We start from the raw sequence: 13,007 nt of genomic DNA on the forward strand, positions 1-13,007 counted from the left end.
GTGGGAATCTCGTTAATCCATTCACGTGATTCACTAATTAGACGACAAGACGTTCGACCACCTTAAGAGAGTCATAATTACTCTCGCCGTTTACCCGTGCTTTGAAATCTGTATTTAAACTTTAAAAAACTAATAAACTTTTCGTAGATATATTTAATTTTTTTAAACACCGATAATTAAGTTGGAAATTTTTATATGTTGATTATCAATTGAGTTGTCGTTCGTCCTTTCAAGTGGAATATTTTAATTTAATTTTAAATATAATCTCAATTTATTATACTATAAATTAATACGAATAATGAGTGTGTGACAAATTAAATAAGGCATGGTTTTGCAAGTACATTTTGGGTCATCAATAAAGATGGGAAAGTGCTAAAATCATAATTATAAAGCATATGGTACTTCTTTGATTTAAAGCCATCAATTTCTCTTAATTTTAAATTATTTTATTATAAATGGAAATGTTTTTTTATTTAATAAATATAAAGGGAAATATTATCTATCATTGAGGGATGCAAAACCATTATTCAAAAAAATAATTATGTATTTTAAATTCAAATATATGTGAATTGTTTTTAAATAAATAAATAATTTTAAGAATTATACATTTACCTAGATAAAAAATTTATATTGTCACAATTTTTAAATTTTTATTACTAAAAAATATATTAATTTTTAACCTTAATAAAATAACCATATTAAATAAATTAAACCTAAATATTTCTTAGTTTATAAATTAATTATTTCAAAATCTAAAATTTATAGTTCTATTTTAAAAATCTTGGCTAGAAAGTAAATGAAAATAACGATAAATTAAAATATTATAATTATTTAAATTATTTAAAAACATGTTTATAATGATAAAAGTGCCTTTAATATTTTTTAAATTGTACCATACTAATATTAGCTTAAAATTTAAAAAATAATGGCAATTTTAATAAAAATGCATATTTAATCATAAATAAAAATTTAGTATTTTTCTGTCTTGTATAAAATGGAGCCAAAGGGAAAGAGATGCCAGTAATTCCCTTTCCCCTTCCCATTCTCTCCACTCTTCACTACAATAGCCCCAAAACCGCCGCCTTCCCTCCTCCTCCTCCGCCGCCTCCTCCGCCGTCTCCTCCATCTCAACAACCATGGCTTCTTGAATTTACCCTGTAAGTCCTCCGATTCTCCTAATTTTACCTCCATTTTTCCTCTACGATTGGTTAATTAAAGAGATGATCATGAGTTTATAAGTAAAAGATACATCTTTATCGGTACGCAAAATCACACGAGTTTATGGTCAAAGTGGATGATATGATATATAGTGGAGAGTTGTGATTCTTAACCTGTTTTTAAACCCGAGCTGAAATTATGAGAAAAGTTAAGTTTTTGGGAACTGGGATTTGATCATGTTCATAAGATCTGAAAAGGGTTGCTGAAAATTCACTCATTTTGTTGTTTAATTTGCTCTGTTTTTGGTTCTTCGCCGGAGGCTGGCTGTCTGGCTGTCTGGCTGTCTGGCTGCATTTTTCCTGCAACTGGGTCTTTTAAATTAGCCGTTGAAAACGCTTAATTAAAAGAATTTAAAACAATAATTAAGGTCTGTTTCGAACCCCCTCTTGGTATTAGATTATTAATCAACCACTTAATTACGCCTTTTTTTTAATTAATTACTTAGTTTAGCATTAAAAAAATGAAAAGGTTATGATTTGGATGTCTTGGCAATCATTGCCTGTCCTCCTCCGCCGTTTCAGTCGCAGACTTTTGGCCGGATTTTTAAAAATACAGAAGAAAAGCTGTGGGTTCGTTTCTCGGCGGTTGTCGGCGGCGGAGCCAATGGGAATCAAACGAGGGAAAATCTTTAAGGTAAGAGAATTTGTCGTGTGAGATTTGATTTCCGACATGTCGTTTTTTGGGTCTTACTTATGTTGTTTTGTCGACTTGTTACTCCGCCGCAGTCATCGTGGCCGAGAGTTGTTGCAAGGAAGTGGCTGAATTTTCCGGCCGACAAGGTTCCTTTCCCGTCCGATTTCGTCACTCGAGGTAAATTTTAAAATTTTTTAATCGCAGTGAAAATTGATTCTAAAGTATATTTATATTAACAAATTAATTTTATATTAAGCTTGAATTTTGACACCTTCAGGTGTTATTAAACTAAAAAATTATTATTATTATTATTTTTTAATTCTAATATTTTTCATGGGACCAACTTTTACCTCTCCTATAACTTTGGAGTTTAACTTTTTTGGAAAGATTAAAAAGATATTTACGTTTACGTCTCGAAATTCTTATGTTATTTTTTTGTTAAAACTAATTTTGTCACGTGTCTATGGAGTAAGATAATAATAATTATTTCAGCTCAATTTTATTTTTTCACTTCTAAATATAAATAAGAATGGGTATTTTAACTCTAATACTATGAAAAGAAAATTAAATTAAAATTGATTTTTTAAAATTGTATAATTACTAATTAGATTTATGATTTGGTGTTTCATTTAACAGGGAGGAAGAAGAGCTGCTCCGATCAAGACAGCTGCGCCGTCGCGCCGGAGGATGTGGGAGGTAATTTAAAAAAATCACCGTGCTATGACACAGTAATAATTTTCTACACCTCTGATCTATGCCACGTGTACGGTCGATGATGCGGGTGTAAGATTTAGTGTAGTTCTGACATCTGCAGAGTATAGGCGACTAGAATTGCTATTCTTTATTTTTGCATTCCACGTGTTCGTTTTTGATTGGATGTGCGCATTTCTAGTTGAAAGGTGGACAATGGAGAAGACAAGGGGAGTTGGAGATCAAACGCTGAACTTGAGGTAATTATTTTAATTTTTGAATTAAATTAATATTTTGGCAATATATTTTCAAATAATACTTAAAATTAGTTTATAAGATTAGATTATTATGAATTTTCTAGAACTAAATTATTCCTTCTTACCATTCATTCTATAAATTGATCCCATTATGGAATAAAAAAATTATTATTATCATTATTAAAAAAAAATCGATAATAATTAGCTTCAAATGGATTCTAATTCAATCGTAAGTATAAAGACTTTATGGTTATTTGAAAATATAACGATTAAAATAAAGAAATATGATTTTAATATATATGGGGTAATATTAATTATTTTTTTGGTAAAATAAAATGATATATAATAATGTTATTTGATTGGGGGAATCAGGATGCTGGTAGGGACATGGAATGTGGGAGGAAAGCCACCAAAGGAAGGTTTGGACATGAGGGATTGGCTCAACTCTCCAACCCCAATTGATATTTATGTTCTTGGGTACTCTCTCTTTCTCTCTCTTGCTTGTTTTTGTAAAATATTTTCAACTTTTCTCCATTCATGTAAGAAGTCTCTAGCATATTTGTATGCAACCAAATATTGTTAGTTGAAAATTTCAATAGGAAAATAGGAATCGAGATTGTGGAGTAAAAATTCAAACGTTTAAGGTTTAAAGAAAAAAATAGATGTCTTGTGAGATCCTATGTTGGTTGAGAGGGAAACGAAATATTTCAATGTGAAACCTCTCTCTAACATACATGCTCTAAAATTATGAGACTAATAACAATAATATCGCCTAGTGGTGAGTTTAGGCTATTACAAATAGTATCAGAGTTAGACACTGTGTATAATAGGCTAAAGCAAACAATGTTTGCTAGTTGTGAACTTGGGCTGTTATAAATGGTATCAGAGCCCGACATCGTGTATTGTGCCAACGAGGATGCTGAGTCTCCAATGGGGTGAATTGTGAGATCCCATATCAGTTAGAGAGAGAAACAAAACATATTATTTAGAAGGGAGCCTCCAATGGGGCAAATTGTGAGATCCCATATCAGTCAAAGAGAAACATAACATATTATTTAGAATGGTGGAAAAACATCTGCTTAGTAGACCAAAAATATTTGCCTAGTAGACCCATATGAAAACATCGGTTGACGGATGCATTTTAAACGAGGGAAAGTTCAAAGAGAGGACATCATGAATAATTTAATTGAATTTGTTAATATATATGTTAAAGGGTACCTCTTAATCGATTACTTGTATTATTTTTCTAAATAGGTTCCAAGAAATCGTCCCTCTAAATGCAGGCAATGTGCTTGGGGCGGAGGACAGTGGCCCTGCTGCCCAGTGGCTAGCCCTTATCCAGGAAGCCCTGAACACCAACCACGCCGATTCTCTGGCATCATACGACCAGCGCCAAGCAGTGCAGACGCCAAGGCAAAGTTTCTCAGACTTGCTCGCTTTAGAAGACAACAATGGCAGTGACAAAACTGGGGTGTGCACGTCGGGTAACTCGATGCGACAACGATATTGCCTAGTAGCAAGCAAGCAGATGGTAGGGATATTCTTGTGTGTATGGATTCGGGCGGATCTTTACAAACACGTCTCGAATCTGAAGGTCTCCAGTGTCGGGAGAGGCGTCATGGGGTTCCTCGGCAACAAGGTGAGCCACTATTGTATTAAAGAAACTAGAGTCATTGAATTCGAGTCAAACCCGAATGACGTTTTGTGGTGTATTAACAGGGATCTGTGTCAATCAGTATAACACTGCACCAAACAACCTTTTGCTTTGTCTGCACACATTTGACTTCAGGGGAGAAGGAAGGTGATGAAGTAAGAAGAAACTCAGATGTGAGTGAAATTTTGAAGAAAACTAGGTTTTCACATTCTTGTAGAGCTACTACTGGAGCACAGTCACCCCCACCTGAGACCATATTGGATCATGAGTAAATCCCATTTTCCTTTCTAAATAATTACCCGACCGAATCAAACCACTCGTGAAGGTTGTGATCCTAACATAAAATTATATGCAGCAAGGTCATCTGGCTCGGGGATCTGAATTATCGCCTTTCGACTGGCTGTGGGGAAACATACGAGCTTCTTAGGAAGAAGGATTGGCAGGCACTTCTAGAGAAAGATCAGGTGAGTTCAATGAACAAAAACTTCAAATCAACTAGAGTTTGTTCGTCTCCTAAAACGAAACCTTAAAATCTCGTTCAAACCGGTTTCGGTCTATTCAATCTATTGGCAGCTAAAGTTAGAGCAAAAGGCTGGTCGGGTGTTTGAAGGGTGGGAAGAAGGACGAATACAGTTTGCTCCAACTTACAAATATATTACCAATTCTGACCATTATGTTGCATTGTCCTCCAACTCGAAGCCATCCAGAGAGAAACGGCGAACTCCAGCTTGGTAAGTTTGGCAATGCTGCAAGATCTGCAAAAATAAAACTTATGTTTCTGATCAGATTCTTTCTATTGAAATTTGGTAGGTGTGATCGAATCTTGTGGAGAGGGGTAGGAATGAAGCAGATGTGGTATACAAGAGGGGAGTGCAGATTCTCAGATCACAGACCTGTTTACTCCCTCTTTTCAGTCCAAGTCGACTTAGCTAACGAGAATCTCTCAAATACCAACTCAACCATCACTGCTGCAACGAAACCGTCATTCGAAGCTGCTTTGTCATCTTTATGTGCAGCCAAAGTCCAAGCTGAAGAGCTCTTTCTCAGTTCAGAGACCATTGATGCCTCCCAAAACCCTCCCTAAACCTTTCAATAACTGTAACTAGTACTCTCATGACTCCACTTTAGGAATGTATCAAATGTATATATGATTTCATGGTTTCCAACAGCTGAGAATTGTAGCTGCAAGCTCAAGCTGGCTGGCTGTTTCCCATCGATTAAGCAAAACAGTAGGTGGTGGAAGCTCAAGTGCTTGAGCGTGAAGCGCATAAATCGCGCATTGTGGGTTAACCATACATTTAAGTCTGGTGATTCTTTTATTTTGTTGAAGGAAAAGGAATCAAATCAAGCAAGATGTGGGCGTCAAGCTCAAATTTTTTACACAGTTTTTCGAGATGTTTGTAGATATAGGATTGTGGATTTCAATGTTAATATGGGTTGAAGGTGGATGGTAGAGTCTATAATCAAGCAAGAAAAAGATAGGAAATGGAAAGGATGTTGTGACTGCATCACTAATTTACTCTTACATGTTTATATTTTATAGTGTTCTTATTTCTTCATACGGGTATGTTCAATTTCTAACTAACTGAATGTTCAGGTCATCGTCCATAAATGTGTAATTTCCTATCACAGAAAAAGAATTGATTCTGAAAAATGGGTAGAGGAGTAGACTCAGCTTGCAACTTTCAGAACTAATTAAAGAAGATAAGCTATGAAATCACTAGTAAACTCGACTACGGAAAGCAGTTATATTGAAAATATGAAACTTCTTTTTCAGTTTGAAATGAGATATGTGGTAGATGAACCATATAATTAATTTCCTGATAAGGATTGACTATGAACTCCCAAATTGAGTTCTACTATAGCAGTACTAGTGAGAGAAAAAAAAGACAGAAAGAAATGCGAGTAACCTAATTGTATTGCCTTGCAAGTAAACCACCTTTGGTGTAGCAGTCTTAAGATCCACAGCAAGCCGACTTCTGAGCAGTTTGGGAAGCCCCTGCTCCATTATCTGCTTGGTTTATCTTGATTGTTTGAGGCTGCAAAATCCCACCAGGTAAGAGAGGGGATGCACAAATTATGGCTATAATAACTCAAAGAAAGAATTAATGGCTAAAATAACACAAAATTTTATACCTCAGCCTTAGAATCGCTGTCAGATAGCCTTTGTTTAATATCCTTAGCTATGGAGAAGAAAACTTCTTCCACATTCAAATTTGTCTTTGCACTCTGAAATACACAACATCTTCAAGACATATGATCTAAACTAACTACCCAGGAAATACGTTCGAGAGCTGTTAAATATTTTACTTACAGTCTCAAAAAACTTGATGCCATACTCATCTGCGAGAGCTTGACCTTTGGATGTAGGAACGGCCTAAACGAAAGTTCCAGTTTTAATTACCAATTCACTGAGATTTGAACAATCATAGATTTCTGGAGAAAGTGGATTTGGAAACATACAAGTTGAAGTTACAAAAAAACGTAGAAAAAATACATACCCTTTTGCTCTCATCCATATCAGCCTTGTTACCCACCAGTATCTTGTTGACATTGTCAGAAGCATGTTGTTCAATGTTACGGATCCAATTTCTAATGTCTGAATAGATTAAAAAACAAATAAGAAAAGGAAAAAAGGAAAAGAAAATCATGTCTTGACAAGCAACTAAGATGTTAATAAGAAAATAGATAATGTCATGAAGAAAAGAAGGATGTTCCTTTACGCAATAAAGAACGAGAAAAGCTACTCTAGTACAACTATCTTCAATGGACAAATTTCTGAACCGACTGTAGTCCTACTATGAACTTAAAAGAGCAACCAGCATCTTAAGATCTTTAACCTTTGGTTTAAGGTAGAGAAGAATTACTGTTAAATGATGACTCGTCTGTGACATCGTACACTAGCAAAATGCCCATGGCTCCACGATAGTAAGCTGCAGAAATAAAATTTTACTTGAGACTTAGAGGACCTCCCAGAAATAGGAGGAAACATTTACATACGAAAACTAAATAAATAAGATCAAATCCTTATGAGTAATCAAATATATTAAGTCTGAAAATTTGTCAGCATGTAAATCTACATAGAAATTTCTAAAAATCATCCAGAATATCACAAAAAACAGAAGTCCATACTCATCAGGAAATCAAAACTTGCAAGGATGGAGATTAAGGATTGCAAACATTTATATGAAGATTAATCCTCTAGAAATTTAAGAAGCATGAAATAATACGTTGGAATAAAGTAGAAAGAAAAATTAAATGACTTCCAGGACTCTTCTGCAACTGCATATTCCAATATTGCTAATAAGAGTAAACGTTAAGAATGTGTACAGACCAGTTGTAATTGTTCTAAACCGCTCCTGACCAGCGGTATCCCAAATTTGCAATTTAATCCGTTTTCCATCAAGCTCAATGGTTCTAATCTTGAAATCAATGCTGTTCGAGAACAACCAAGGAAATGAAATCAGGAAGAGCAGACAAAGGAAGTAAAATAGAAAATGTATTAATTTCGATATTACAGTGTAAATGCACGTACCCTATGGTTGTGATGAAGCTGGTGGTGAAGGAGCCGTCGGAGAACCGCAACAGAAGGCAACTCTTTCCCACACCTGCCTTGTCATGTCACATGAAATAGCTTCTAAACTTGTAATTTAGGAGTCTAAGTAGAAAACGAAATCCTACCGGAACAATACATCTCTCACAACAAAAACTATAACAATATTCTATTATCCTACAAATGAGTTAATGACAAATCCTTTCGGGAACTTCACCGCTAATCCATCAACAATTTATTATGCACTACATTCTAATCGTGAAATCCACTTATCTCGCGACAAGAAGCAGCTCATGAACTCAAATTCCTACCAGAAAAACGAATTCCTACGGATATAACACAACTCTCACATAACAAAAACTATAGCAACTTTCTCTAATCATACCAATGAAAAACCACTTCGGATATCTCACCATTAATCCACACCACGCATACTAGATTCCAATAACGAGATCCTCCAATCATCGATATTAATGAACGCATTCGTATATAAAAACAAAAATCCAATTAACATCCAGTAATTTCACAATTACTGATTATAAATCGAACGAAACCACAAGATCGAAGCTCGAACAGAACAAGAAAGCAAAATTAACGCACCGCTGTCGCCGATCAGCAGAAGCTTGATGAGATAATCGTAATCAGCTCGAGCTCGTGCAGGTGGAGCAGCCATTGAGAAAAACGAAGAGTGCAACTACAAGATCTGGAGAGAATGAAAAAAAAATGAGAGATACGACGAGAGAGATGCCGTCGCCTGGTCCGGCGGTACCGAAACGGCCGTTGAAATCGTTTTCCGGGAGCGGAAAGAGGATTTTTTTTTTCTTCTTTTTTTCTTTTTCAAATTGCTCCTGGTTTCAGTCTTAAGGCTGTGGGGGGAAGAACTCCGCGACCGGTGGATTTTCATACGATTTCATATCTCAGTTGATCCGACGGACAAAAACGAATCCGTAAATCCGCGCCTTCATTTCTTTTAGGGGCACTCTTCTGTGCAATAGTTCGGGTATATACGACGTCGTTTGCTGATGGCTGGAAATAGTAAACGTTCATTGCCCACTCACCTATGCCACGTCACACCAAAGAAGACATGTAGCTTTTTATTTTTTATTTTTTATTCTGATTTGTTAAAATAAAATAAAAATGTAAAAATGGAAGAAAAAAAAAAAACCCATAAATTTTTATTTTTTAAAATAAATATTATATTTATTTTTTTTAAAAAAATGGTAAAAACGTAATTTCATCTTAAAAAATTAATTGAAAAATAGTAAAAAATAATTAAGAACAAGCCAGGGAAAATAGTCTTCCAATACATAAAGCCCCGTCTTCAACTAAAACCCTCCAAAATCCATCCGCAGAAACTAGTAAGAATCATGAGCTCCTTCAACAACACCGCCAATTTTGATAATCTTCTCCTTCAAACTCTGATGGGCAGGCTCCAAATCCGGCCCCAAAGCAACAACAATCCCCTTCTCGCCCAATCTCTCGAAGACCTTCTCTTCGATGCAGCCAATCTCTCCGATGACGACAACGACGAGAACAAAACGCAGCTCGCCAAAGAGGAATCGATGCTCGAGAAAGAGATTATTCGCGTGATTCTCGGTGGGAATATCGATTCACTAAAACCTAATTCCGGCCAGGCTGTTACGATCGGCGAGCACCATATATGCGTGGGGTTTCATGAGGAGAAGGATTCGGATTATCGAGTTTGGGAATGGCATGGGCATATTATGTTGTTTGATGAAGAAAATGGGTACTCGCCGGAGTATATTTATGGGAATTACTTTGAAAGGCTTCAGGGGAAGGTCAATCGCGAGTTGAATAAAAAGGAGGCGGCGGAAGAAGAAGAAGAAGATGATGATGATGAAAAAGAGGAGGAGGTCGGCAAATTGGGTCTTCGGGAGTTGATTGACGGTGGTGATTCGAGTGGCGGTCGCATTCTGCATCGCAATGTCAATGCCAGTTCTCAAAGGTTTCGCATGATTTACTTACTGTTTTTCTGTTTCCTTATGAAATTATGTTCTTATGAAATTGAATTGAACACAAAAATTTAACCAAACAGTTTAAGGCATAATCAGGAAGGCTGTTTTCTGGAAGAAAAATTCATTGAAGTAGCCGCTTAGTTTTTACTCTCACATGCCGTTGGTTCATGTTTTTGCTTGATATATGGGTATGATTTTTATTTGTATGCCACTGAGTTATCCTCCCTTTGCCTAGTTCATGGAGTAAATCATTTCTCTCCCAAGTCTTGTAGTTAGTGTGTGTGTAGACATAGGTTCACTGCCTATCATTGGAGAAGACTTTTTTTTATTGATTAGGTAAAAGGACTTATGGATGGACTTAGACATGACTTTATCCCCTTTATTTTTTCGTTTGTTGTCGATGCCTTTGGGGACGGGAGAGTCCCGCAAGACTCTTTTGGAACAATCGGGTGACAGTCACTGTACAAATAGAATCGATGTCTCTATCTTAGAGTAAGCAAGGATAGAAACTTTTAAGGACATCGGGGCATGACTATTTATATTTGGTGGTTGATGGAACTTTAGAAGTGAATATATCGACTAGGAATATTGAAACCTTCGTAGTCACCGGAGTTCAGCTAGGGCATAAACGATAGTTCGACAGAGGAGGTGCTATTGTTGATGGAGTAGAAATTACCATGGCAGAAGCTCAGCCACATGAACCCTCCAATTGTGATGTCATGAATAAACCAGCAAAGGGAGTCTTCTAGTAGATATTGTCCTCTTTGAGCTTTCCCTCGAAGTTTTTAAAACATGTTAGCTAAGAAGAGGTTTCTACACCCTTATAAACAATGTTTCGTTTCCCTTTCCAACCGATGTGGTGTCTCACACTCCACTCTCCTTTGGGTTTTTCCTCTCCACTCGGTGTCCACCCTCCTTCGGGGCTCAACGTCCTCGTTGGCACATCGCTCGATGTTTGGCTCTGATACCATTTGTAACAGCCCAAACCCACCGCTAGCAGATACTGTTCTCTTTGGGCTTCCTCTTTCAGGCTTTCCCTCAAGGTTTTTAAAATGCGTCTGCTAGGGAGAGATTTTCAAACCCTTATAAAAAATGATTCGTTCTACTCTTCAACCGACGTGAGGTTAATGGGTAGATGTTCCTGCAAGCTAAAGTTTGGAACATGCTTTAGTTTCTAGAAAATTTATATAAGACAAAAGGAAGTCTCTTTGATGCAGTCGCTCATAATTGGTTGTGTGTGTTTTTGTTTCTGAGAGGCCATATGTGAAGGTTGAATTGATTGTTGCTTGGAGTTTTAAATGTTATTTCTTATCCTTAGTAATCTCTTGGGATTTCCTCCCCTCGTTTGGCTTGGATTTTAAGGATGACTCAAATCCCATTGCTGCTGGATAGATCACTTTTATCACTTGGTTGGATTTCCTTATAAGGGCGTGAAACCTCTCTCTAGCATATGTGTTTTAAAAACTGAGAGGAAGCCCGAAAGAGAAAGTCCAAAAAGGACCATATCTGCTAGTGATAGACTTAAGATTTTACAAATGGTATCAGAGTCAAACACCGGGCGGTGTGCCAGCGAGGATGTTGGCCCCCAAGGGGGGTGGATTATGAGATCCCAAAGAGGAACAAAACATTCCTTCTAAGAGTGTGAAAACCTCTCCCTAGCAGGCGCATTTTAAAAACCTTGAGGAGAAACCCGAAATGGGAAGTCCAAAGAGGACAACATCTGCTAGCGGTGGGCTTAGGCCTAGGCCGTTACTCTTTCATTGTTAACTTTGTTGAATTCTTATCTCTCTGACAATTTGGTTGAATTCTTATCAATGATAATCTACTTCTTGAAGATGATTAGTTTTCATTCTAACACGATGTTGCTCGTACACTTACTCCATTTCATTATATATTTTGCCATTAGGTTTTAGTCAGCTGAGTTGCGGTCTTTCGATCAGAGCTAGTTCGGATGCCGAAGAACGCTGATAACAACGCTGATAACGATCATCATTTTACAGATTGCACCTGGGTGTTTCTGCAGTCAGGACACCAAACTTTTTGTGTAAGTTGGACAGTAAATGAAAAGAGATGAATACATAGATTCAGTGACATTGGCTTTGTTTGATCGGTTTCTTCTCCATCCTTTTGAATAATTAATTACTTTTTGCTCTCTTCAGTTCACTTCTGTGTTGTGTATTTGTTCTTCATCTCTGCAGGGTTCTTTGCCTTTTACATATTGGTTGCTTCAATTTTTATGCAATTTCATCCATTCTGTAAGATTTAGGCTCACCACTAATGCTCATTGATCTGTATTTTCTCAGAGTTATGCCATGTTTTTTGAGGCTAGGGATTTATACGCTACCGTATGAACTCCGTACGATTTGAATCTACCGTCCATTAAACTAACTTGGGCACCAACCAGGTTTAAATTTTGCGGGGATTTAAGGACGTGTGAGATTCCACCTCAATTAGAGAGGAGGACGAAATATTTCTTATAAGAGTGTGGAATCCTCTTCCTAAAAAATGTGTTTTAAAATCGTCAAGGTGATATATAACTGGTCAAATTAGACAATATCTACTAGTGGTGGTCTCAAGCTGTTGTAAGACGCAGCAATATTTACTAGTGGTGGTCTCAGGCTATTATAAGACGCAGACAATATTTACTAGTGGTGGTCTCAGGCTGTTATAAGACAATATTTACTAGTGGTGGTCTTAAGCTGTTATAAGACAATATTAGTGATCGTTATAAGACGTAGATAATATTTATTAGTGGTGGTGGTCTCAGGCTGATATTTAAATGACTTCGTTGGAAAGATCATGGTCCCATGGTCTTTGCCCTAATTTAGTATGATTTAGCTATTTATTTACCCAACCCAAAAAATTCACTTTTTATTAATTTTTATAATATTTAAAAATGTTAAAATAAAAACTCCATTTTCTTTAATATTTAATTCAGATAAATATTTTAGTTATTACAACGTTGTTGTTGTTTTTTTTTTTTCATTTAAATATTTTTAAAAATAGTACAAATACTTTTTGAAATG

At 36.3% G+C, this 13,007-nt stretch overlaps 3 protein-coding genes across 4 annotated transcripts; 2 read left to right on the forward strand and 1 right to left on the reverse strand.

Moving 5' to 3' along the window:
• Window positions 1–1,025: 1,025 nt before the first annotated feature.
• On the forward strand, window positions 1,026–6,011 carry LOC111441706 (type I inositol polyphosphate 5-phosphatase 8-like). 2 transcript variants are annotated; one of them, XM_023078809.1, is made up of 12 exons: window positions 1,026–1,157; window positions 1,478–1,585; window positions 1,740–1,851; window positions 1,944–2,028; window positions 2,488–2,547; window positions 2,744–2,801; window positions 3,171–3,275; window positions 4,053–4,437; window positions 4,518–4,720; window positions 4,808–4,916; window positions 5,026–5,183; window positions 5,263–6,011. In XM_023078809.1, exons 3-12 carry the CDS (start codon window positions 1,822–1,824, stop codon window positions 5,534–5,536), a joined length of 1,467 nt encoding a protein of 488 aa, XP_022934577.1. In that variant the 5' UTR covers window positions 1,026–1,157; window positions 1,478–1,585; window positions 1,740–1,821; the 3' UTR covers window positions 5,537–6,011. The 2 variants fall into 2 exon arrangements, with proteins under 2 accessions (XP_022934577.1, XP_022934567.1); XM_023078799.1 differs by lacking the exon at window positions 1,478–1,585.
• A 165-nt stretch (window positions 6,012–6,176) lies between these two features.
• On the reverse strand, window positions 6,177–8,894 carry LOC111441736 (ras-related protein RABE1a-like). The gene is made up of 8 exons (XM_023078835.1): window positions 8,606–8,894; window positions 7,988–8,060; window positions 7,787–7,887; window positions 7,320–7,385; window positions 6,954–7,051; window positions 6,767–6,829; window positions 6,589–6,681; window positions 6,177–6,491 (listed from the first exon to the last, which is right to left on the reverse strand). Exons 1-8 carry the CDS (start codon window positions 8,676–8,678, stop codon window positions 6,408–6,410), a joined length of 651 nt encoding a protein of 216 aa, XP_022934603.1. The 5' UTR covers window positions 8,679–8,894; the 3' UTR covers window positions 6,177–6,407.
• A 422-nt stretch (window positions 8,895–9,316) lies between these two features.
• Window positions 9,317–12,144, forward strand: LOC111441746. Its single transcript, XM_023078845.1, has 2 exons — window positions 9,317–9,971; window positions 11,888–12,144. The coding sequence occupies exons 1-2, from the start codon at window positions 9,373–9,375 to the stop codon at window positions 11,892–11,894; spliced, it is 606 nt and encodes a 201-aa protein (XP_022934613.1). The 5' UTR covers window positions 9,317–9,372; the 3' UTR covers window positions 11,895–12,144.
• Window positions 12,145–13,007: the final 863 nt, after the last annotated feature.

This window comes from Cucurbita moschata, unplaced genomic scaffold (genome assembly GCF_002738365.1).
Source record: "Cucurbita moschata cultivar Rifu unplaced genomic scaffold, Cmos_1.0 Cmo_Scf00001, whole genome shotgun sequence".
Taxonomy (NCBI): domain Eukaryota; kingdom Viridiplantae; phylum Streptophyta; class Magnoliopsida; order Cucurbitales; family Cucurbitaceae; genus Cucurbita; species Cucurbita moschata.

Coding starts and splice junctions, on each gene's coding strand:
- LOC111441706 (XM_023078809.1), top strand. CDS start 1,822: ATGGGAATCAAACGAGGGAAAATCTTTAAG. Junction 2,548..2,743: donor CGCGCCGGAGGATGTGGGAG/GTAATTTAAAAA, acceptor GCGCATTTCTAG/TTGAAAGGTGGACAATGGAG. Junction 4,438..4,517: donor TGGGGTTCCTCGGCAACAAG/GTGAGCCACTAT, acceptor GTGTATTAACAG/GGATCTGTGTCAATCAGTAT.
- LOC111441736 (XM_023078835.1), bottom strand. CDS start 8,678: ATGGCTGCTCCACCTGCACGAGCTCGAGCTGATTACGATTATCTCATC. Junction 8,061..8,605: donor TCTGCTGATCGGCGACAGCG/GTGCGTTAATTT, acceptor ATGACAAGGCAG/GTGTGGGAAAGAGTTGCCTT. Junction 6,492..6,588: donor ACAGCGATTCTAAGGCTGAG/GTATAAAATTTT, acceptor GGGATTTTGCAG/CCTCAAACAATCAAGATAAA.
- LOC111441746 (XM_023078845.1), top strand. CDS start 9,373: ATGAGCTCCTTCAACAACACCGCCAATTTTGATAATCTTCTCCTTCAA.